Genomic DNA, 22,840 nt, shown 5'->3' with positions numbered 1-22,840 from the left:
TCTCAGTTTGTGCCTTTTGAGGAGTTGGGCTGGAGCTCAGACACATCTGCAAGGGCAGCTTAGCCCTGCCTCCAGCACTCACAGGAAATGTATTCCAGTTCCCAGATACAGCACTGGTGGGAATGACGGGTGTGGGTTTGCTTTGGACCTTTTTGTTTAAAAATCAGATCTCTTCCTCTTGGAAGTTTGAGGGCAAGCATCACTAGTGCCTTATTTCCAGTCGAATTGAAGCCACAATTTTTTGTGGTTTCATTTATCACATACAAGACGACTTCAACTGTCTGAAATTCAAGCTGCACACGGAGCAAAAAGCCCCAGAATCTGTGTTTGTGGCTGTTCCTGAAGTCTCATATCAAACCTCACATCTCATATCAAACCCCTCAAAGCAGAATTTATCTCCAGAAAGAGTGAATGTGGAGCAGTTGGTGCAGGGTGTCACCACAGGGGTACTGGCAGCAGTAAATCATCCTTTAGCTGAAGGTGTGACCTGCTTTAGCAGATATTCCACCGAGGAATCACTAAATGGTTTTTTCAAACTGCTGGTTTGGCCTTCAAATTGAGTCTTAGTTGTGGGAAATGGATTTGTAGGGAATTCTGCAGGCCTGACAGAAGGCTCACACAGTGTGTGCATCTGTGTGCAAACCTTGAGACAAGAAATGCTGCCTTAGAAATGCCCTGGAGCAGGACAGACATTGCTGAGAGAGAAATGGAGCTGGAAACAAGTTTCAAAGGTGGCCTTGCAAAATAAGACTGGATAGTGTGGAGAAATAGAACTGTGAAAGATGCATTGCAGTGGGACCCACAGGGGGTAATTTTAGATGATTGGTTTTAAGGCATTTCCAGCATGGTGTGGCTAAAGCTGATAGGCCAAGAAACACTTATAATGTATTATAATTAGGAAATAATTAGCTTCTGATTGTGAATTATAACATCTGTATTGTCTCATCCTTCTCATGAGACTGAAAATGGAGTAAAAGGTTTTAAAACCCCTCTCAGATGCCCCATCTGTGGGTCAGGAAAAGGCTCAATCCAACCCTTAGTGCTGGACTAAAGGGCTTCCTCCAGCAGAGCCTCTCAGCACAGTGAAAATGAATGTGTGCCCTCCATGCTTCAGGGTGTAGAGCACTACCAACAAGAGCACTACAATCCCTGCTACAGGGACAAATTAAGCTTAATTAATCTTCAAAGGAGTGCGGTCTCGACTCCAGGAGAGTGTCAAGTACGTGCAGCAGAGCTTCGTTTTTGAGGAGGAAAAGTTTCCCTGTTTTGAAGCAGAAGATTGCTGGAGTAAAACCAGTTTTGGAAGAATGTTGGTGTGTCCTCACATGGGGTGATCTGCCTTTCTGATCTTGTTGCCCTTGCCCACAGGAGATTCATCTTGCTTTCCTGAAATGGCTGGAGGGGAGCGTGGATGCCGAGGGGCTGAGGGCGTCCAGCAAGGTGTCCCTGAAGTTTGTTCCATCCCTCGAGTCCAAGGTGGAGGTGACTCCGTCCCTGGTGCCCGTGATCACGGACATGGGGAGCTTCTCCTCGGAGCATTTCAGCCTCCAGACCTATCAGCAGCATCTCCACACCAAGAAGCTGGGAAAGATCCTTCTCTTCACTGAGGTGACCACGACAACCATGAATCTTCTGGATGGGTAAGATGGGGATCCAGGGCATCCTGAGTCAGTTTTCTGATTGGGAATTTTTAATTGTGGTAACACACAGTGCTCAGAGAGAAGCTGGACACGAAGTAAGGAACTTTAGAATTCATAATTGTGGTAACACACAGTGCTCAGAGAGAAGCTGGACATGAAGTAAGGAACTTTAGAATTCATAATTGTGGTAACACACAATGCTCAGAGAGAAACTGGACATGAAGTGGAGAACTTTATGTTCACAGGATATTAATTGATAAGATATAAAATACTGAGCCGTAAAGAGTGGGGAAAGCTGGAAACTGGACATGAAATGGAGAACTTTATGTTCACAGGATATTAATTGATTATATGTAAAATACTGAGCCATAAAGGGTGGGGAAAGCTGGAAACTGGACATGAAGTAAAGAACTTTATCCTCATGGGGTGTTAATTGATTGATAAGATGTAAAATACTGAGCCATAAAGGGTGGGGAAAACTGGAAACTGGACATAAAGTTAAGAACTTTATCCTCATGGGGTGTTAATTGATAATACATAAAATACTGAGCCATAAAGGGTGGGGAAAGCTGGAAACTGGACATAAAGTTAAGAACTTTATCCTCATGGGGTGTTAATTGATAATATATAAAATACTGAGCTCTAAAGAGTGGGGAAAGCTGGAAACTGGACATGAAGTAAAGAACTTTATCCTCATGGGGTATTAATTGATAAGATGTAAAATACTGAGCCATAAAGGGTGAGGAAAGCTGGAAACTGGACATGAAGTAAAGAACTTTATGTTCACAGGATATTAATTGATAATATATAAATTATATATTATATATATTTGATAATATGTAAAATACTGAGCCATAAAGGGTGAGGAAAGCTGAGTAGGACAACTTTTTGCTTGGTAGTGGAGTTTAATCTTTATTCCTCTGAACATCACCCTAAGGAAATTTGATTTAATAAATATTCATAGTTAGGAGATGAAATACATTCTCTAGTGGAAGTTCTTCTCTAAGCCTCTTCCTTGAGAGCAATACCAAGGAGGTAATACCAAGCAATACTTGAGAGTGATACCAAGCAGGTTGTGCCCCTAATTTTAACCTTCCTGTTTCCTCTCGTTTCTTTTGCTGAATATTTCCCTAAAATGCTCTTTAGTGCTTGGTTTGTGCTCCTAAAACATGGATTAGGGCTCTGCTAGAGGTTCTTCCATCATCACACAGATGAGCCTTGTGAATGAGCTGTGGGATACCTCAGAGAAGGTTCCTCATTGGAGTTGAAATGGGATTAAGTGATAGGAAAATCACAGTTACTAAATCTCAGCCTGGAGTCTGTGCACAAAGGCTGTACTGTCGTGTTTAGTGGAAATCTGCTGGAAAAAACTGTCTTGGGGAAGTTGTTGCCATTCAGGACAGAAACTCCAGGCCTGCAGCTGTAAATCCTTGGGGCAGCTAGTTTTGAATATCAGGGTTAATTTATCCGCAGAAATCGCAGATGCATTTTACAGGTGAAAAACAAACTCAGGAATTTTTTGTTTGGGGATTTTTTTTCTTTAATCTAGATTAAATAGTCATGAGTGTTGTTGTCACTGAAGAGTTAACCAACAATAATGGCTTCAGTTCTCAGCCTGAGAGCCTAAATTGCAATTTGTGGACAAATACAAATTTCAGTTCCAAACCATTCCCTGTGTGTTCAAACATCCACACATTAGACAAAAAGTTGCTGTCTAATTTTGCAGATCCTCTCCCCCAGATTTAATCCTGCAGCTGATTTTGCAGTGGCTTTTGCAGAGATAAAGACTTGCCAGTTTGATAAGAGGCCATGGAGAGTTATTTTACAGAAATTCAGTTATTTGTAGCATTTGCCTCTTTGTTTTTAGTGCTCACAGCATGTTCAGCCCACAGGGTTGAAAGGAGGATTGTGAAGAAATTGGTGATAATTGAATAAATCAAGAGGTTTGTTCCCTCAGTTTGTTCTGGTAAAATGAAGTGTTTAATTCAGAGGTTTGGGATTTGATTTGCAACAAGCTAAATGGAATCTGACCAATTTATGAATCATTAATTATCAAGGCAAGGGAGATAAGAGAAGTGGTCTTGATTTTTCATGTATGTTTAAAAGTTGGTTTTTTATATTAAATAATCCAAATACAATGAAGTGCTCACAGATGTAGGTCTTCAAGATTTCCCCCATCGTGATGAGGCTTAAATAGTTAATTTTCAGGTAAGTTCTGAACTACAAATCCTGACTCTACATATCTGAGGCTTAAATAGTTAATTTTCAGGTAAGTTGTAAACTACAAATCCTGATTCTACACATCTTATGCTAGGAAGATGGTCCTGGGCAGATCATAATTTGAATTATTAATTTATTAATAATCTATCTTAAATTTATCCTCCAAAAAGACCTTTCTTTTATAAAGTTAAAATAATTGTCTTAGGTGTTATGGCTGATGCTGTAAATACTCTGTTGTCATGGGTAATGGAATAATGTAATCCTTGTGATTTGCAGCTCACTGAAGAACCTTGAGATTTAAATGATAGCATTTCATAATCTAGAAATCGATGCAAATTTTGCATCTAGAAATCGATGCAAAAATCAGGTAATTTTTATTGAGGGAAAAAGTTGTCAGTTTTTTAAGGTGCTTCCAAAGGAACCCCTATGAATTTGTTAGGAAAAGTGTGTGGTGCTTGTGTCTCATTGTCAGTTCTGAATGGAAGGAAAAAACATCTCAGGAAAAAGAATTCTCTTTGCTGAAAGAAAAAACAGTTACTCTTTGATCATTCAGGATTCCCAGAAAAACATTGCAGCACTTTAATCAGGCATTGCATGAAGGACTCTGTTAGAATCTCCCAAATTCGACTCTCTCAAATTCTACCAAGTTTTGATGGTTTAAAATATACAGACACCTCAAGGACTTAATGAATGGGATTTGTTGTAAGTTGTTTAATTAACAGTATCCAAAAAATTCAGCATTTAAATTCTGCCACTTCAGATTTTCTCATACTGGATGCCAAACTTTTATTTCCCTTTTCCAAATTTGTCTCAAATTTTTCCAAGTTTTGATGGTTAAAAATATACAGTCACCTCAAGAACTTAATGAGTGGCATTTGTTATAACTTGTTTTATTAGTAAATTACCCAAAAAATTCAACATTTAACTCCTGCCACTTCAGATTTTCTCATACCTCTCCCACCTCATCCCACTGGATGCCAAACTTTCATCTCCCTTTTCCAAATTAGGGTCTCCCAAATTTGTCTCAAATTTCATGAAGTTTTTATAGTTAAAAATAGTTTTAAATTTACAGATACCTCAAGAACTTAATGAATGGGATTTGTTATAAAAAATTCAGCATTTAACTTCTGTCACATTGGATTTTCTCATACCTCTCCCACCAACTGGATGCCAAACTTTAATTTCCCTTTTCCAAAATAGGGTCTCTCAAATTTTTGATGGTTAAAAATATACAGACACTTAAGAACTTAAGGAATGGGATTTGTTGTAAGTTGTTTAATTAGTAGATTATCCAAAAAATTCAGCATTTAATTCCTGCCGCTTTGGATTTTCTCATACTGGATGCCAAACTTTTATTTCCCTTTTCCAAAGTAGGGTCTCTCAAATTTTACCAAGTTTTGTTGGTTAAAAATATACAGACACCTCAAGGACTTAATGAATGGGATTTGTTATAGTAGATTATCCAAAAAATTCAGCATTTAACTTCTGTCACATTGGATTTGCTCATACCTCTCCCACCAACTGGATGCCAAACTTTAATTTCCCTTTTCCAAAATAGGGTCTCTCAAATTTTACCAAGTTTTGATGGTTAAAAATATACAGACACCTCAAGGACTTAATGAATGGGATTTGTTATAAATTGTTGAATTAGTAAATTATCCAAAAAAATTCAGCATTTAATTTCTGTCACTTCGCATTTTCTCATACTGGATGCCAAACTTTTATTTCCCTTTTCCAAAGTAGGGTCTCCCAAATTTGTCTCAAATTTTACCAAGCTTTGATGGTTAAAAATGTATAGACACCTCAAGAACTTAAGGAATGGGATTTGTTATAAATTGTTGAATTAGTAAATTATCCAAAAAAATTCAGCATTTAATTTCTGCCGCTTTGGATTTTCTCCTACTGGATGCCAAACTTTTATTTCCCTTTTCCAAAGTAGGGTCTCTCAAATTTTACCAAGTTTTGTTGGTTAAAAATGTACAGACACCTCAAGGACTTAATGAATGGGATTTGTTGTAGTAGATTATCCAAAAAATTCAGCATTTAACTTCTGTCACATTGGATTTGCTCATACCTCTCCCACCAACTGGATGCCAAACTTTAATTTCCCTTTTCCAAAATAGGGTCTCTCAAATTTTACCAAGTTTTGATGGTTAAAAATATACAGATACCTCAAGAACTTAAGGAATGGGATTTGTTGTAAATTGTTGAATTAGTAAATTATCCAAAAAATTCAGCATTTAATTCCCGCCGCTTTGGATTTTCTCATACTGGATGCCAGACTTTTATTTCCCTTTTCCAAAGTAGGGTCTCCCAAATTTGTCTCAAATTTTAGCAAGCTTTGATGGTTAAAAATATACAGACACCTCAAGAACTTAAGGAATGGGATTTGTTGTAAATTGTTGAATTAGTAAATTATCCAAAAAATTCAGCATTTAATTCCTGCCGCTTTGGATTTTCTCATACCTCTCCCACCAACTGGATGCCAAACTTTCACCTCCCTTTTCCACCTCCCCAAATTTCCATAACCCCCCCAAAAAATGAAGGGATGGAAGGGGGAAAAGGGGGCTGGAATTAATTTAATGGCTGAGCAAGCTCACAGTGGAGGAACAGCCGGAGCCCAATAGGGGCCTTTGTCTGCATTTCCACCCTGGCTGGGAACGTGCCAGTCAAAAGTCAGGCAGGAGAAACAGGTGGGAACTATTAGACCTGTCATAAAGTTTGAAAAATTGATTCTGGAGGCTGAGGGAATAGATTGGACTTGACAGTGTTGTCCTAAAGATTCTAAGGGAAAGTTGTGTTGTTTAATTTGGGATCCCTTGATTGTTCATTAGCTCTCCAGATGGTGGCTGGGGAGCTTGGTGCTCACTGTACTGTCCCTGGTGTGTGTTTGTGTGTCCTGAGGTCACAGCAAAGTGGGAATTCACCTGTAGGTACCCAGAATTTAATGGCATTGGCCTAGTTGTCAAATAAAAATTCCTAAAACTGTCGTATGTTGTTTTAAATGATCAATATTCCTTCTGTGATTTCATGTTCAAGGTCCTTTCAGGCTATTTTTTTAAAGCACTGCAACTTTTATTTCTCAAACTGAAATTTCAAATCCTCCCCAAACATTGTTTTTTTCTCTAGATGGAAATTCTTCCTGTGAGTTTCAGAAACCTTTTCTTCCCAGATGTTTATCCTAGTGCCACCTGAGCAGGTTAACCCTGCCAGAAACGGTTCCACTTTCCTTGGCTCCTCAGAGCATCCCTGGGAGTGCAGGTTTTAAAATGAAACCATTGGTTTTGAGGCTGCATCTGGTGTGGTGATACAAGTGTTACATTTTAGACTTAAAATATATATATATATATATATATATATATATATATATATATATATATATATAGTGTGGATATACATAATACACTTATTACACTCATAAGGCTTGAGATTAACAAAGAAATATTTCTATTTCTAATATTTCTACTCACTCTAATTGGGTGGAATGGTTTCATGAACATTTCACTAAAATGAAATTATGAGATAGAAATTTCAGTTTTGTTCTTTATCTTAGATCCCGTTTCAGTGTTTCAGTTGGCAAAAAATTTGATTTACACGTGATTAAGCCGGCATGGGATATATTCTGTATGAAATGCCATCATGAATCCCTTTTCTCCAATATTTAAGAAGCACAAAGTGCCATTGTTAGGGAAAGTTTGACACAAAAGTGGTGAATTTTAGTGGAAGTGAAATGTGGGCTGAGGTTCCTTTCATAACTGCTGAATAGGATATTTAAATAAAATGTCAGTTGAGAGTAAACAATTTCCAAACAGCTACAAGCTTTGCAGAAGAAAGTCTTTTCTATCACTGGTGTCCTTTTACTTTTCTAGATTCATACTGCTGAATTTTGAAAAGCTGAACTGCAGCTCTGATTTTGGGAAGTGGGCATGAGGACTCATTTTATTTGAAAACTCTTGGTTTAGTTGGATTGAAATACGGATGCTGCTGATGCAGGTCTGAGTTAAGGAAAACCAGTGTGAATTGAAGGAGATGGGAATGGCACTGCAGAGGCAAACAAGCTGAGATTGACCAACTGTCTTAGGGCCTGGGGGGTTTTAATTTGGTTTTCAAGTCCTTGTTATGTTTTACTCTGTGTTTAGTTATTCCTTGCACCTTGGCGATGCCCCTTACTCTCCATTCAAACTGTATTTTTAAAAAACTGAGTGATTGGGATGAGCTTTAAGACCCCTTCCCACCCAAACCATTCCCTGGTTCGCTGATAATCTTTATATTTCAGCATGATGAGACTCTCCCAGTACATTTTTAGCCTGCTAAAAATGAGTATTGTGTCACAGACATTAACAGTTTTATAAATTAACCCCCTCCACCCTCGTCCCTCAGGAATTTTGGCTGGGGAGTTGGAGAATACCACGGTGTGCAGGAGGGATTCTTCCTTGCAGGAAAGGTGCCTTTCTCTCAGGAAACAGGAAATTTAAATAGGAAATTAGAAAACCATGTGCTGTTCAGTAGGTTAGATGCATTTTAACACTGAGTATCTCCTATACTCTTATCTTTTCTGCAGCTACATAACCCAAAAATATTTTGTCAGTTTGGATATCGAGGTCACAGTAGTTCATACTGCCTTTAAAAACTCAGATCCCTTGATGTTGTGAAACTGTAGGATGGGATAGGAATGCTGTGCTTGATTAATGTCTTACTTAAAATCCAGAGTTTGGTACTAAGAGCAATAGACCTGCTCTTTATATTCCTAGATATAGTAATATATATATATATATATATGTATATATGTATGTATGTATGTATATTATATCGCTTCATTATTTACATCACTTTTATTACTAACTTTTAAGCTTCCATTTTTTAATTTATTTAAGTGATTGAAGGATTTTTATCCTCAAAACAAAATGTTGGGGCATTCAATAGCTGCTGCTGTGCTTTTCTTCCTTAAGGATTTTTTTTTAATAGGCAGTATTTTGTGCCTTTCTTTGGTGCTAAAGAAAGCTCATATAGCAGAGTAAAGTTTGTTTCCCTTAAATCAAATCAAATTAAGTTCAACAGGAGGGTTTTTTTTGCTAATTTAGTTTTAAATGTATAATATTTCATACTTTATTGTGCCATTCATTTATGGGCAGCGCTTTGCACCAGCCAGTGCTGGGGGAAGCTCAGCCCGATAACAGAAGATCACGCAGGGATTTTGGAATTTTTGTGACACAGCCAAGAGTCTGCTCCTTCCCTGGAAGAATGGGGAAGTTTTTGGCACTGATTTGCTCCTGGGCCATTCCCAGACTCTTCCCTGCCCTACCATTTTCCAGGACACTCTTGCTGAAGGGTTTCTCTGTTGGGATTTGGCGTCTCCTTTGCGTCACTCTGCCCTGATTTTCTCTCCACCTGTCGTGCACCATTCCTGTGGGCACCGAACAATCAGGTCCCTATTTTCCTGTCACGCACCTTGTGTGCCTGATTTTCCACGGAACTGAAGGCAAAATGTGCCCTTCTTTCTTTTTCTTTTTTTGTTGTTGTGTAAAATCAGTGGATTTTCTTCCTGTTAAAGGAGTGGGCCCCCTGCTTGCAGTGCAGAGGGAGGTTTGGCATTCCCAGTGGGAATTGAGTCATAAAATAAAGATTCCCGTTTGGCAGAACAATTAACCCGTGCTGAACTCCAGGGGGAGGTTGGGTTTCCCTGCTGCTGGAAGTTCCTGAACAATCCCCATTATCACAGGGACACCAACACAGCCCCGAGCAGCCTGGAATCTGAGGGAAATGTTCTTTAAATCTGGGGGAATTGTTCCTTAAATCTGGGGAATTGCTCTTTAAATCTGGGGGAAATTGTTCTTCAAACCTGGGGAAAATTGTTCTTTAAATATGGCAGAAATTGTCCTTTAAATCTGAGGGAAATTGTTCCTTAAATCTGAGGGGAATTGTTCCTTGAAATCTGAGGGGAATTGTTCCTTAAATGTAAGGGGAAATTTTCTTAAATCTGATGGGAATAATTCCTTAAATCTGAGGGGAATCTTTCTTTAAATCTGAGAGGAATTCTTCTTTAAATCTGGGAGAAATTGTCCTTTAAATCTGAGGGGAATCGTTCCTTAAATCTGAGGGAAATTGTTCTTTAAATTTAAGGGGAATCTTTCTTTAAATCTGATGGGAATACTTCCTTAAATCTGAGAGGAATTGTTCCTTAAATCTGAGGGGACTTATTCTTTAAATCTGGGAGAATTGCTCTTTAAATTTGGGGGAATTGTTCCTTAAATCTGAGGGAAAATGTTCTTTAAATTTGGGGGAATTGCTCTTTAAATCTGAGGGGAATTGTTCTTAAAATCTGAGGGGAATCATTCCTTAAATTTAAGGGGAATCGTTCCTTGGAATCTGAGGGGAATCTTTCTTTAAATCTGAGGGGAATGGTTCTTCAAATCAGAGGCGAATTGTTCCTTAAATCTGAGGGAAATTGTTCTTTAAATTTAAGGGGCCTCTTTCTTTAAATCTGATGGGAATAATTCCTTAAATCTGAGAGGAATCTTTCTTTAAATCTGGAGGGAATTGTTCTTTAAATCTGGGGGGAATTGTTCTTTAAGCCTGGGGGGAAACATTCATTAAATTTAAGGGGAATCATTCCTTAAATGTGAGGTGAATCTTTCTTTAAATCTGAGAGGAATGATTTCTTTAATTTGAGGGGAATCATTCTTTAAATCAGAGGGAAATCATTGCTTAAATCTGAGTGGAATGGTTCTTTACATCTGAGGGGAATTGTTCTTTAAATCTAAAGGGAATCATTCCTTAAATCTGAGGGAAATTGTTTTTCAAATCTGAGGGGAATCATTCCTTAAATTTGAGGGGAATCTTTCCTTAAATCGGAGGGAAATTGTTCTTTAAATCTGAAGGGAATAATTTATTAAGTCTGAGTGGAATAATTCCTTAAATCTGAGGGAAACCCTGGCAGGCTGCACAGCTAAAACAAGAGTGAGGGAATGGTCATGGCAGGGTTTCAGTCACATTTTGCTGGTTTGTTTTACACGGTGCTGTTTTCATGCCCGCATTTGAAACCAGGAATTTGGTAATAAAGTGAAAAAATTGAATGCTGAAGTTTCAAATCATTGCAGCTCTTTGAAGAGGAGGATTAGCTTGAAGCATATGATCCATGTAGCTGAATACAATATGCCATAATACATATGATATCTTGTTATAAGTAATATTAAATGCAACATATTATGTGTATATTATTGCTCTTGGTTTGCTAATTCCATGGCTGTCAATTTTGTTCTTGAATTGTAACTTTTAGTTTGGAAAAGGAAATGCTGCCTAAGCTTAAACTGCCCAGAAGTACTCAGGGATTAATATTTGTACTTCATTGAGAAAGATATCATTGTGTTCATCAAATAGCCAACTTTGCCTTTTCACATGAGCTCAGATCAGAATATAGTCTTAAATAAAGTCATGTGCTTATAAAAATAACTTTAAAACCTCAAACCCAGTCATAAATCAGTCTAGGACAGTGTGATGGACTTAAAAAGGGGAGCGTATGGCATAGAAGAACTAGGTATGTCATTAATCACAGAATCATGGATGGTTTGGGTTGGAAGGGACCTCAAAGCCCACCCAGTGCCACCCCTGCCATGGCAGGGACACCTCCCACTGTCCCAGGCTGCTCCAGCCCCAGTGTCCAACCTGGCCTTGGGCACTGCCAGGGATCCAGGGGCAGCCCCAGCTGCTCTGGGCACCCTGTGCCAGGGCCTGCCCACTGATAATGTGATCAGAAGAATCAACTTTCCCACCCCCTGATTAAGCTCATGGAGTAGCTTGAACCTTGGAGAAATCCTGGATTTGCATTTTTGTCCCAAACCTCTTTCTTAGACTTCTAATCATCAGACTAATGAAGGAATGTATTGCCAATGCTGCATTCAGATAAAACAGAATAATAGTTGGGCATCCACGTGAGTTGAGAATGGGTTTGGTTAACAGATTGCTGCCCACATGATGGACAGGGACATTTCACAAGGGGTGGAGTGACAGGACAAGGGGGAATCGCCGTCAGCTGAAGGAGGGCAGGGCTGGATGGGATCTTGGCAATGAGGAATTGTTCCCTGGCAGGGTGGGCAGGGCTGGCATGGAATTCCACCCCTGGATCCCTGGCAGTGCCCAAGGCCAGGCTGGACACTGGGGCTGGAGCAGCCTGGGACAGTGGGAGGTGTCCCTGCCATGGCAGGGGTGGCACTGGGTGGGATTTGAGGTCCCTTCTACCCCAAACCATTCTGGGATTCCATGAAAGATCCAAAGGTTCAACTACAACCAAATGCAGTTGCACAAAGTCAGAATGATTCCCTTGAGATTTCAGTGAAAAGAGCAGGAGTAAATTTGTTAGAATCTCAAAGTTAGATCACAGTTTTCCATTTTGCACATCTCCCTCTCTTTCCTTTTGTAAGGAAAAAAAGAAAAAGGAAAAAAAAGAAGTTGGTTTTCCTCTGGAAGCAAAGTAGGAGCTGGGAAACAAAGCATGGCTGCTTGGGGAAATTCACACAGCACCTGTTCTGGTGTGGTTAAGAATAAATACACTGATTTTTGTTCATTCTTATGTTGCCAGTCAGAAGAGAGTGATTTCGTTTTAGAATTAATTTCAAGTGCTTGTTTCTAGAGCCAAAAGCTTTGAAAGCTTGTGTAATTTCTGTCTTTAGCAGTAAACATAGAAAATCCTACAGAATCTGAATTCTTGCCCTAAATCCCACTGGCCTAATTTATTTTCACTTATAGTCCTAGTTAAAATATTTTAAGAATCTGTTTGTATTCAAACGAGGGCTTGCATTTATCACACCTCATATCATTGAGCCTGAAATGTCACAGCCTGGAGAATGGTGTGTAAAAAAAAGTGAGGTTCCCCCACTTCAGCTTTGTGATCCCCAGGATTGCTATAAAATCCTGTACCTCATGTTGCTCTCCAGAAATTTACTGGCATTGTTCTTTTTGCTGAACTCTTAAACGTAGATGAACGTCCAGAGTTTTTTTGTAAACTTGAACTGACACTATTTTTACACTTTTTTTTTTACTGGTGATATTATCTTACATCAAAAAAAGAAAAAAAACTCTCAAGGGTTTTACAGGATTTTTTGCAAACACAAAGCTCTCGTGGCTCGTTGCATTAAGGAGTTGTGGAATGCAGCAAGGAAGTGTCCCATGGACATTTTTAGTTGGATTTTTATTCAAATGGATCATCAGGCTGCCCATCCACTGAGGAAGATGAAGAGGGAGAGCTGGACAAGGAAGAAAAGGAGGGAGATGGAGCTGATACAGGAAGAAGGAAATAAAAATTCAAGGGAAACAAATTTTTACTGGTTATTCTTAAGCAAATACTCCAAGCTTAATGTAAAATAAATGAGATGTAGGGAGATTGCAGCATAAATTGGGGAACAATCATTGTTAAAGCACTTATCAAATAATTAATGATCACAAGCCCAAGACTCACCTGTTCCACTGGCAGATTGTCAACTGAAATCCAATTAGCTCAATGTTGAGGTTGGATTTTTCGGATTTTTCTGAAGTTAAAGACTGGTAAGAATTCCAGTTAAGCACGTGGTGGTTCCAGTCCTAATTTTTTTGTTTTAATTGGGAACTGGGGAGTGTGAGGGAAGGGGTGCACCCCTTATTTTGTTGACACTAAATAATAACTTTGCTTGTGGCCATAACTGAATCTGCAAATGCTGATGTCCTGTGTCGCGGACATCTTTTCCCTGAAAATCCTTTCTTTAGGATTTTTCCTCCTGAGAAGCTGAGAGGCCTCAGAGACAGAATGCAAGCAGTGGTTATCTGCTGCTGTGGAATGCAACAGGTCCACCTGGGATTGGCCCCTCTTGGATGTTTATAATCAATGGCCAAACAAGGACCGAGCTGTCTCGGACAGAGTCTGAGAGAGCTGCCTTTGTTATCATCCTTTTCTTTTCTATTCTTAGCTTAGCTAGCTTCTGAGAAAAGTTGCCCTTCTTTTTCTTTTTAGTATAGGGATAATGTGATATATATATATATCATAAAATAATAAATCAAGCCTTCTGAACATGGAGTCAACATTCTCGTCTCTTCCCTCATCCAAGAACCCCTGTGACCACGGTCACAGTCCTGCTCTCCTGGTTTATTTTTAATCATCCTTTCAGTCTTTCTTACAGTTATAATAATATTTAAATACCTAATCTGAATCCCAAAGATTACTTATATTGCCTGCTTTTAAAAATGCAGTTTACAATATATTACCTCGCACTTTTTGGATTAAAAAAATACTCACTGTATTGCATCTGCTAAGTGTCAATAGAAAAACTTCAGAGTTCAGATGATCTTGAAGGCCCCTTCCAACCCAAACCATTCCATGATTCTATGATTTTATGATTTATTAGCAACAGATAATGTATAAACTCCGTGTGGAGAGTGGTGCCAGATGTGGGAGATAAAAAGGAATTGCTGGTGGCCACCTGCTTTAGTGCACATTTCAGCTCTGCTCTGGTGGTTGATGGCATGAAGAGTTCATGGAATCCATTCAGAGTCAGCAGAGCATGTCAGGTTAGCAGGGAGTGATGCTTGTGGAATGCTGCAGAATCCATCTGTTGGAAAGACAGAACCATCACCTCCTGCCAAGCTTTTGAGCATCAGCTGTGAGTGGATATTTGGGTTTTTCTTGTGGTAGGGAAGCACCCGAGAGCTTTTGAGTGTGAAGGTGTTGGAAATTCAGGGCAGTGCTGGGACTGCTGCTGCTTTGCCTGGCTTTAATGCCTGTTCTGATCTTAATATTTCTGTCTTTATATCAGCATTGTGCTGCCACTCAGTTTAGACTGAGAGTCATAAAATTACACAATTATTAAATTACAGAATGGTTTGGGATAGATGGGACCTTAAAGCCCATCCAGTGCCACCCCTGCCATAGGCAGGGGCACCTTCCACTGTCCCAGGCTGCTCCAGCCTGGCCTTGAACACTTCCAGGGATGGGACAAATTTGGTTTTTAATTTCTATTCTAGACAAAGTTTGAAAATTGAAGTTTGAAAAGTTCGCAAATCAGCTTTTTGGAGATAACAAAAAGGACATTTTCTATTTGCATTATATCTATTTCTATTCCCAGTATTTTCCTCACACATTTCTAATTTTTCCTGCAATCAGTAATTTTTATTTCCTTTCTTGTTGTTTTTAGTTCTTTGGGGTTTTTTTTTTGGTTTGATTTCATGTTTGAGATGGATAAATATTACCTCTTGTTGCTACAGCTTACTTAATTAGTACAGATTATTAAAACTAGAAATTGCAGAATTTAAATCTTTCCACAAAAAACCAAATATTTTCTTCTTGAAATAATCCTGATAGTGGCTTCCTGATTGGTAAAAACCAATAAATTAGAAGAAATCAATCTTATTTCAATTATAAACTCAAATATTGGCTTTCTTTATACTAGAAAAAAAACCTTTTTCTCAGCTATGGGTTGCAGAAATAGCAATTTATGGGGTTTTCCCCCCTTGTATTTTATACAGAAATAGGAGTAGCCAAGAAGAGGTACAGAAATGCCTTTTTGGGGTGTCTGCAAGAAGAGCTGTAAAATATTGCACACTTAGTGCTGATTGACTCTGCAGAAACCAGGGAGTAAAAGAAGCAGAGAAGCCATTGACTCTGCAGAGTTTTAGTCCAGTTTTGGGGAGGAGGGTAGAAGGAAAAGGGAAGAATATGGGAGAAAAATTGGCATTTTCTTATTTTACAGAGTCTAGGTCGGTCACTAATGTTGAAATCTGAAATGCAGGGAACTCTCAGAACTTTGGGCCTGGAAGCCAAAGCTTAGAATGAAACCCAGGATTTGATCTGAGACCTTGGGAAAGGCTCCCAAACTGAGGGGCTGGAAGGGAGAATGGGGATTTGTAAAATCCAACAATCCAGTTTAAAACAGAGACACGTTAAGCTAAGTAAAGGAATGTTTAGAGTTTTAGAGTTTAAGATATAGAAAAAATAAAAGTAGTTACAGAGGTTGATGCCTTGTGCAGGCTGCCCCAGAGCAGAGGCTGGGCAGAGCTACAGAATAAAGCAGGGATTGATTCAAAGCATCTCCTCCATGGATGCACCTTGGGCAGCACCAGAGCCCAGCCAGGGCTGCACCCAAGATGAACCAAAATGGCCCCAAAATGCACGGCCGGGCACGGGCTCTGTCCCTGGGATCAGTTCTGCTCCATTTGCATCTTGCAGTTCATTGTCCCATCCCAGCTTTAGCCCCTGCAGTCCCACCCTGCTTGTTTTTCTCTCTCCAGCCCACGGGGTTTGTGCTCTGGGGCTGAGATTTGGGTCATTTGTCCTTGGTGCCCAGCTGGAGCAGGAATTGTTTTGTCTCCCTGCTCTGTGCACAGAGCTCACCATCCCAGAATGTGAACCCAGCCCCACACACTGAAGCAGCACAGAATGTGAAAAATAGAAAAGCTCAAACCTGAGGCATCAAGGTAAACAAGGAGTTCAGAGTGCAGCACTGTCGGTCTGTGTGTCAGAACATGATTGGCTAAGAAAGCTCACACTGTAACATGGGTTCCATAAAACAAAATATTTAACAATTGGGTCAAAAACATAAATATCCTTGTTGGCAGTGTTTTATTGCTTAATAATCCTTCAAAGGTCTTGTAACTGAGGGTCTTGGGACCTTCTGAACCATACGGTAACAATGTGAGCTGAACTTACCCTTCCTGCCTGTGTAGGAGATAAGAAAGATAAACCACATCATCAAAAAAAAATCAGAAATCCCATCTCCAGTTCCTTCCAGAACTCCCCACAAGTGAATTATCACACACCAGGCAGATCCTTTTCCACTCAGGATGCCTGCAGGTTCTTCCTCAGACTCCTCTGGTTTTTATTCCAACATGGCATGGACAGGGAATGTTCAGTAGGAGAGTTTGGGAGCGCAGGTAATTGGAATATTAGGATCCTACTCAATATTCTGTTACTCATCTAATGCACTGCTTGGAGAGTTCAGCACTCAGTGGTCATCAGGACAGAAAATTATTCATTGATGAATTATCTTTCATTAGTAATTGGGGAATAACTGGATAGAAACTGGAGCCCTTTCCCTGGGAGGAAAAAGGGAATATTCTCCAGTTGGCTGGGGCTGTAGCAGGGGATGTTGATGACAACAGGATTATATTGGTTTGGAGGGAAAATGGGAATTTGCTGTGAGTCCTGAGCTTAATAAACTGGTGTGTGCCAACAGCAGAGGTTAAGAGGAGTGAAAAAGTTCTGTTTTGATGCTTTGCCAAGCTAAGCAGTGAAATATTGTGAGCATGAACCAAGTGAGATGGAATGTGTGGGATTTGGAACCCAAAATCCCAGAGAGTGAGTGACAATTCCTAAGGGCTGCAGGGTAGATGCCTTCCTTCCTTCCTTCCTTCCTTCCTTCCTTCCTTCCTTCCTTCCTTCCTTCCTTCCTTCCTTCCTTCCTTCCTTCCTTCCTTCCTTCCTTCCTTCCTTCCTTCCTTCCTTCCTTCCTTCCTTCCTTCCTTCCTCCCTCCCTCCCTCCCTCCCTCCCTCCCTCCCTCCCTCCCTTCCTCCCTTCCTCCCTTCCTCCTTCCCTTCCCTCCCCTCCCCTCCCCTCTCTTTACCCATGGCTCATAAACTCTGGTAACCTAAGATTTTCCAAAATTTTGGATGTAAATTTTCCATTAATTTCATTTATTTCTTCTATTTTAGTTTGTTTATATGTTCTCTAACTCGTGTCAGGAAGGCTTTCTACAAAGAGTGCTTATAGCTTTTTTAAAATTAAAATCCTCGTTTTCCATCATTCTTACAGTGTTTTAAGCACACACTTCATCCAGTTCTTTACAAAAGTACCTGCAAATGGTGTTAAAAAAAGAAATGTGAACGTGGGGGTTGCATTCACTGGATCCAGAACCAAGATCTCTTTGTTACTTGGCTACATCTGCATTTATCTCATACCCAGCAAAACCTTCTTGGAAATGGGGACTATTTTTTTTTAAAGGGATGGTTACTATACAAGGAAAGCCTAAGCTAAATTTAGATTACAAAGTATTAGCCCAGAGATGAGCAAAATATACAAAAAAAACAACACCAAGAGTCCAACTGTGCTGTCGTTCCTTTTGCGTTTTTCTTCTGCTGTGAGATGATTCAGATGAGTTTTTTATTCCTGTGTTTATCTGATGGATGCTGGCATGGGAGGCTTTGGTTGGAGATAAAATGGGGGTGGTTTTGTGTCCCACAGTGCCCCAGGCTCCCTGCTGGGGGCTGACAGAGGAGATTCCAGGCAGTTCTGTGGAGCAGCCTGCTGGGAATGCTCATCCATCCTGGCTGGCTGTCACCTCCAGCACAGGGCTGGGGACACAGCCGAGCTGCTCTCCAGAAAACCAGGGTGTTTTCTTCCTCTAGTTAACAAAATTAAACACCAAAATGTTTTTTTTTTAAAATCAAGTTTTGGCTGTCTGTACAAGCTACGACTACATAGTTATTAAAAAGCTTCATTAAGGTTGTGGATTATGAAATATCTTTTTTTTTTTTTTTAAATCACAGAAAAATTGTTTTGTTTTTAACCTGTCATGTACTCCAGTCTCTCTGAAGGTCTTTTTTAGCTGTGGGATATTAAGGTCACCCAGGGAAGGTGCTGTGAGGCTGAAGGTTTTGCCTTTTCTGTGTTTGCAGTTTTATGTGCTCTGGTAGAGCTGGGGTGCCTGGTTCTGCTTTTCAGGTTTCAAAACATATTCACCATCTCTCCCTCTCCATCCAGTGCCTCATCCCACCTCATTCCAAGAGGAATCTGATCCCTAGGTGTGGTTTTCCCTCAGTGGGGTGTGTGCATGTCTTGGTTTGAAGAGACAGGTGTGTGCGAAGGAAGGCCGGAACCTCCTTGAAATGGAAAATGCAAACCCCCTCCCTCTGAATTGTTATTAATTTGAAATTAAGGGGCTCTCAGGCAGAGATATGGGAATAGGAATAACAGTTCTTTATTAGGGAAAAATAAAATAAGAATGCAGAAATACAGAACAACACTGACAGAGTGAGAATAGGAGCTGACACGCTGTGGGTCAGGGTGTTGGCAGCAGAGCTTCAAGGTTGCAGATAGAAAGAACTTCCTACAAGTTTTACACTTTCATCTCTGTTATACTGAATTTATTTTTAATCATTTCACCTGGGAACCACTACTGATAGTAGAAGGTGCTGTTTGGTGTTTATTTCCTAAGATGTGTTTTCTTTAAGAAATTTTTCTTTTAATCCATCGATTCCATGGGGGCTCAGCCCTCCTGCAGTGCCAGCTGTGGCTCTGCTGGAGCAGGGATCCTGCACAAGGGGGGAGTTTTCCTCTGCAGCTCCAGGGCTGCTGCAGATGGGCCTGGGCTCCCTCTGGCCATGCAGGGCAGCAGAAGCTGCTCCTCTGGCAATGCACTGGGCAAAGGCTGCTGGGCTGTGCCAGCACCTCAGATTGGATCCAGGTAGGAATGCTTGGCTCCTCCCCTGGGCAATGCAGCATCTCCCCATGGGATGATGGGATTGGATCAGCCCTGCAGGGACACTCAGTGGCCATGGACAGCAGAGATCTCCTGCAGGGAGGATTGGCTGTGGGAGAGAGAAAGAAAAAACTGCCCATGGACAGCAGAGAGCTGCCCCAGCTCTGACAGATGGGGACAGAACACACAGCCCCTGTTACATTTGTAACCCAGGACACCTCCCTGGGGTTTGGGGCTGCCTGGCTCGGTTCAAGTGCTGCTTCCTGAGGGAGCTTCCTTGCCTGCTTTTGGCAGGTGTGAGAAACCAGCTTCACTCTTTAAAACTTCTGAGGATTTGCTAAAAAGAGCTAAAAGGGACAATAGTCAGCACTGGGTGTGTAGCATTAGTTAGAGGCACACAGTTAATTATAACAATGTTTTTACTATAGTTTTTTATTGCATTGGTCAGATACATATTTCTGAAGATTATACAAATTCAAACATTCTTTTTCAATTTGTTTACATGTTCCGGGAATTCTTTAGCATAGTTCGATTCTTGACTTGTGTAGAAATTGTGAATTTTTAAATTTTTTTTTTATTTTTACAACAATTTTTTGGTTTTGTGATTTTACTAGTTGATAGTTATTGATCACATCTCTTTTTATTCATACAGATTGCATTAGTTATTTTGTAAATATGTTAAAGTTGTTTTTATTGTCAGTTAGTTACAAAAACAGAAACATTAGTTATTATTTTACAGTTGCAGCTACTTCTGCAAAAGTTAAATGTACAAAACATATTTTAATATTAGCCAAAGCCATAATATATTTATCCCATTGTCCACAAACTAAAACATCATATATAAATGATGTTCTGAAAATACAAGTTACACAGTGGCCAGAGTATACAGAGAAAATACAAGTTACAAAAGTGGCCAAACTATACTGTATGAAAAGCTGTTAAAAGTGATTACAAACTGTACAATATCAAAATTATTGTGATTAATAATTTGTAAAAATTAATCTCTAATAGTGAATCAATGACTCAGTTATTTATCAGAGTAGGGATGCAACATTTCCTTCCCAGGCTCTGCTGCTCCTGGCAGACAATTGAAAGGTGGATGTGTGACAACTCTTGTTTATTTAATATGACTTAAACAGTGTCCTTTTTTAGGAATCAATGTCACATGTCAGGGCCACCATTTTGAAGCACTTTCCATAATAAAAAAATAAAAAAAATTTCCAAGGGAACCACCAGTTTGATTCTCTGGGAAAAGCAGTTACTGAACAGAAAACCTATTTAATGTCAGGTACAGGCAGGTGCCTTTTTGTGGCTAAACACACAGAACTGATGGTGCTGAGTTCTGTCTGAGCAGATTCTGAGAATTTCAGCTGCTCTGCCGTAGGACAAGGTCAGACATTTCAAATTAAAACTGTTTTTATCCTCTTGAATGAACTGCATTGCTCAGGAAAAGCTGATTTTTGTTTGGGATGCTGCAGATCCTTCCCCAGTGGAGACTCCTGGGTTGTATTTTCACCTCAGTTGTTTGAGCAGTCACAGGTTGGATGTGGTGACCCTGCAGAGGTTTTTCCCAGCTCTCATGACCCCAGGATTCTGTCTTTGCACGACCTTCTGAATTTGAGTGCCTGCCTGGGAGGCACCTGATGGTTCAGAGAATTTCAGTGCTTTGATTTCAGGCAGCCTCAGCAAGAGTGGAGCTTTCAGCTGAGGTGAGCTCAGTTTTCTTGTTCTCACATGGGTTTGTGCAGGGAAATTTGAACTGAATTGGAACAGCTGGGAGTGGAGGACTCTGTGTCCTACAGGGACAGGAGAATGAGGGGGAAGAGCCTCATCTTCTTTTTCCCTTTTCTTCCATCATCCCCAAGTGTCTGTGATTTTTTCAAGCACTCCAGTTGTAGCTGCTGTTTGTCTCTCCCGTGTCTGTGAGGTGGTGCAGAGGTTTGAAGACAAGAGCACACAGCCCCAAGCTGCACCAAGGGAAATCCAGGTTGGAGAGCAGGGAAAAGGCTTTTCCAGCAAGGGTGAGAAAGTTCTGGAATGGCTGCCCAGGGAGGTGGGGGAGTCCCCATGCCTGGGTGTGTTTAACAAAGCCTGGATGTGGCACTGGGTGCCAGGGTTCAGTTGAGGGGTTGGGGCTGGGCTGGACTCGATGGCCTTGAAGGTCTCTTCCAACCCAGGGATTCTGGGATTCTGTGATATTGGAGAAGAAGAGGTGAGGACACCTCAGAGCAGCTTTCCAGGGTCTGAGGAGGCTCCAGGGCAGCTGCAGGGGGACACTTCATCAGAACGGGAGGGACAGCACCCAGGGAATGGCTGCCAGTGCCAGAGGGCAGGGCTGGGTGGGATCTTGGCAATGAGGAATTGTTCCCTGGCAGGGTGGGCAGGGCTGGCATGGAATTCCATCCCTGGATCCCTGGCAGTGCCCAAGGCCAGGCTGGACACTGGGGACAGTGGGAGGTGTCCCTGCCATGGCAGGGGTGGCACTGGGTGAGCTTTAAGTCCTTTCCAAACCATCCTGTGCTTCTAAATCCCAGTAGGAATGTGCCTTACTTGCATTAGTTCCAGCTAACTCCTCATTGTGAAGTTTTATTCAAGAAGCTGCCACTCTCACAACCATGTAATTACCAGAGGAGCAGAGCTGTCCAGATGATTTCTTTGACTTGGATTGGAGCCACGCTGTTTTCAAATGGTAAAAATAATAAAAGTCAGTGGCATTTTCACTCCACGTCTCAGTAAGCTGCATGAAAACTGGTGCCTGTGTGGGTGACAGCCCTGGACAACTTCATTTAAAAATTCAGGCATTTATTTCAAGAATTTGAGGCAGAGCAAATCTGTGTTATGGCTTTCTGATGAACCCTCTGATTTAAATCTGTTGATTTAGTTCCTATTAGATGAGTGCTGATGCAAATGGTGCCTTGCTGAGAGGAGAGAAGGGGGGAAAAAACATCCATGTGTAGAACAGCAAGAGAAGAGCAAATAAAAAGATTCCTCATCAAAAATGCCCACATGGGGAAATAATTTATCTGCCTGGTCAGTTCTGCCAAGGATATATTCCTGTCTCATCTTTAAGCATAGTTTTCCTCAAATGGAGCCTAACAGTGCATTAATTATAACATTAAACGTCCAATCAGCCTTCCTCAGAACTGGAAGGGTGTGTGGAGGTGGAGAAGGGGAAATAATCCCTCAGTTTCCCTGGGTTAGGTCCTGGTTTAACTTTGAGAATCCCACTTAGGAATGCAGTTCCCAACTGCAGAAGATAGGAGTGGAGTAGCAGAGCCCAAAAGATGGAAGGTTTGAACTGGGCAAAGTGGTGGTGTGTCCTCAGTGGTGTTTGTACAACACTTGTGAAAACAAGAGGTTACACGGATATTTGAGTTTTCAAAGACCTGCTGCAGTCTCTCTTAGAATTTAATGTTTTCTGATGTTTTCTGGTGTGTGATATCTTGTTTCAGGAGTGACACAGAGAATGGAAATGGCAGAAATGTGGATTTGTCACATAAGCAGTCATGGCTCTCTCTTGTTTCTTCCTTGGTAAACCCAGCCCT

At 40.6% G+C, this 22,840-nt stretch overlaps 1 protein-coding gene across 2 annotated transcripts in view; it reads left to right on the top strand.

Annotated features, from left to right (window-relative positions):
- HLCS (holocarboxylase synthetase) overlaps window positions 1–22,840 on the top strand; it is a 152,947-nt gene that overhangs the window by 51,109 nt on the left and 78,998 nt on the right. For both annotated transcript variants that reach the window (XM_071430127.1, XM_071430126.1), the window contains exon 6: window positions 1,369–1,640. In XM_071430127.1, coding sequence (XP_071286228.1) covers window positions 1,369–1,640 — 272 coding nt within the window. The remainder of the gene's footprint in view (window positions 1–1,368; window positions 1,641–22,840) is intronic.

This window comes from Agelaius tricolor, unplaced genomic scaffold (assembly GCF_023055355.1).
Source record: "Agelaius tricolor isolate 1412-34295 unplaced genomic scaffold, bAgeTri1.0.p SCAF_7, whole genome shotgun sequence".
NCBI classification, from domain to species: domain Eukaryota; kingdom Metazoa; phylum Chordata; class Aves; order Passeriformes; family Icteridae; genus Agelaius; species Agelaius tricolor.
The sequence above is the reverse complement of the archived record's forward strand: the minus strand, read 5'-3'. Positions and strand labels throughout refer to the sequence as shown.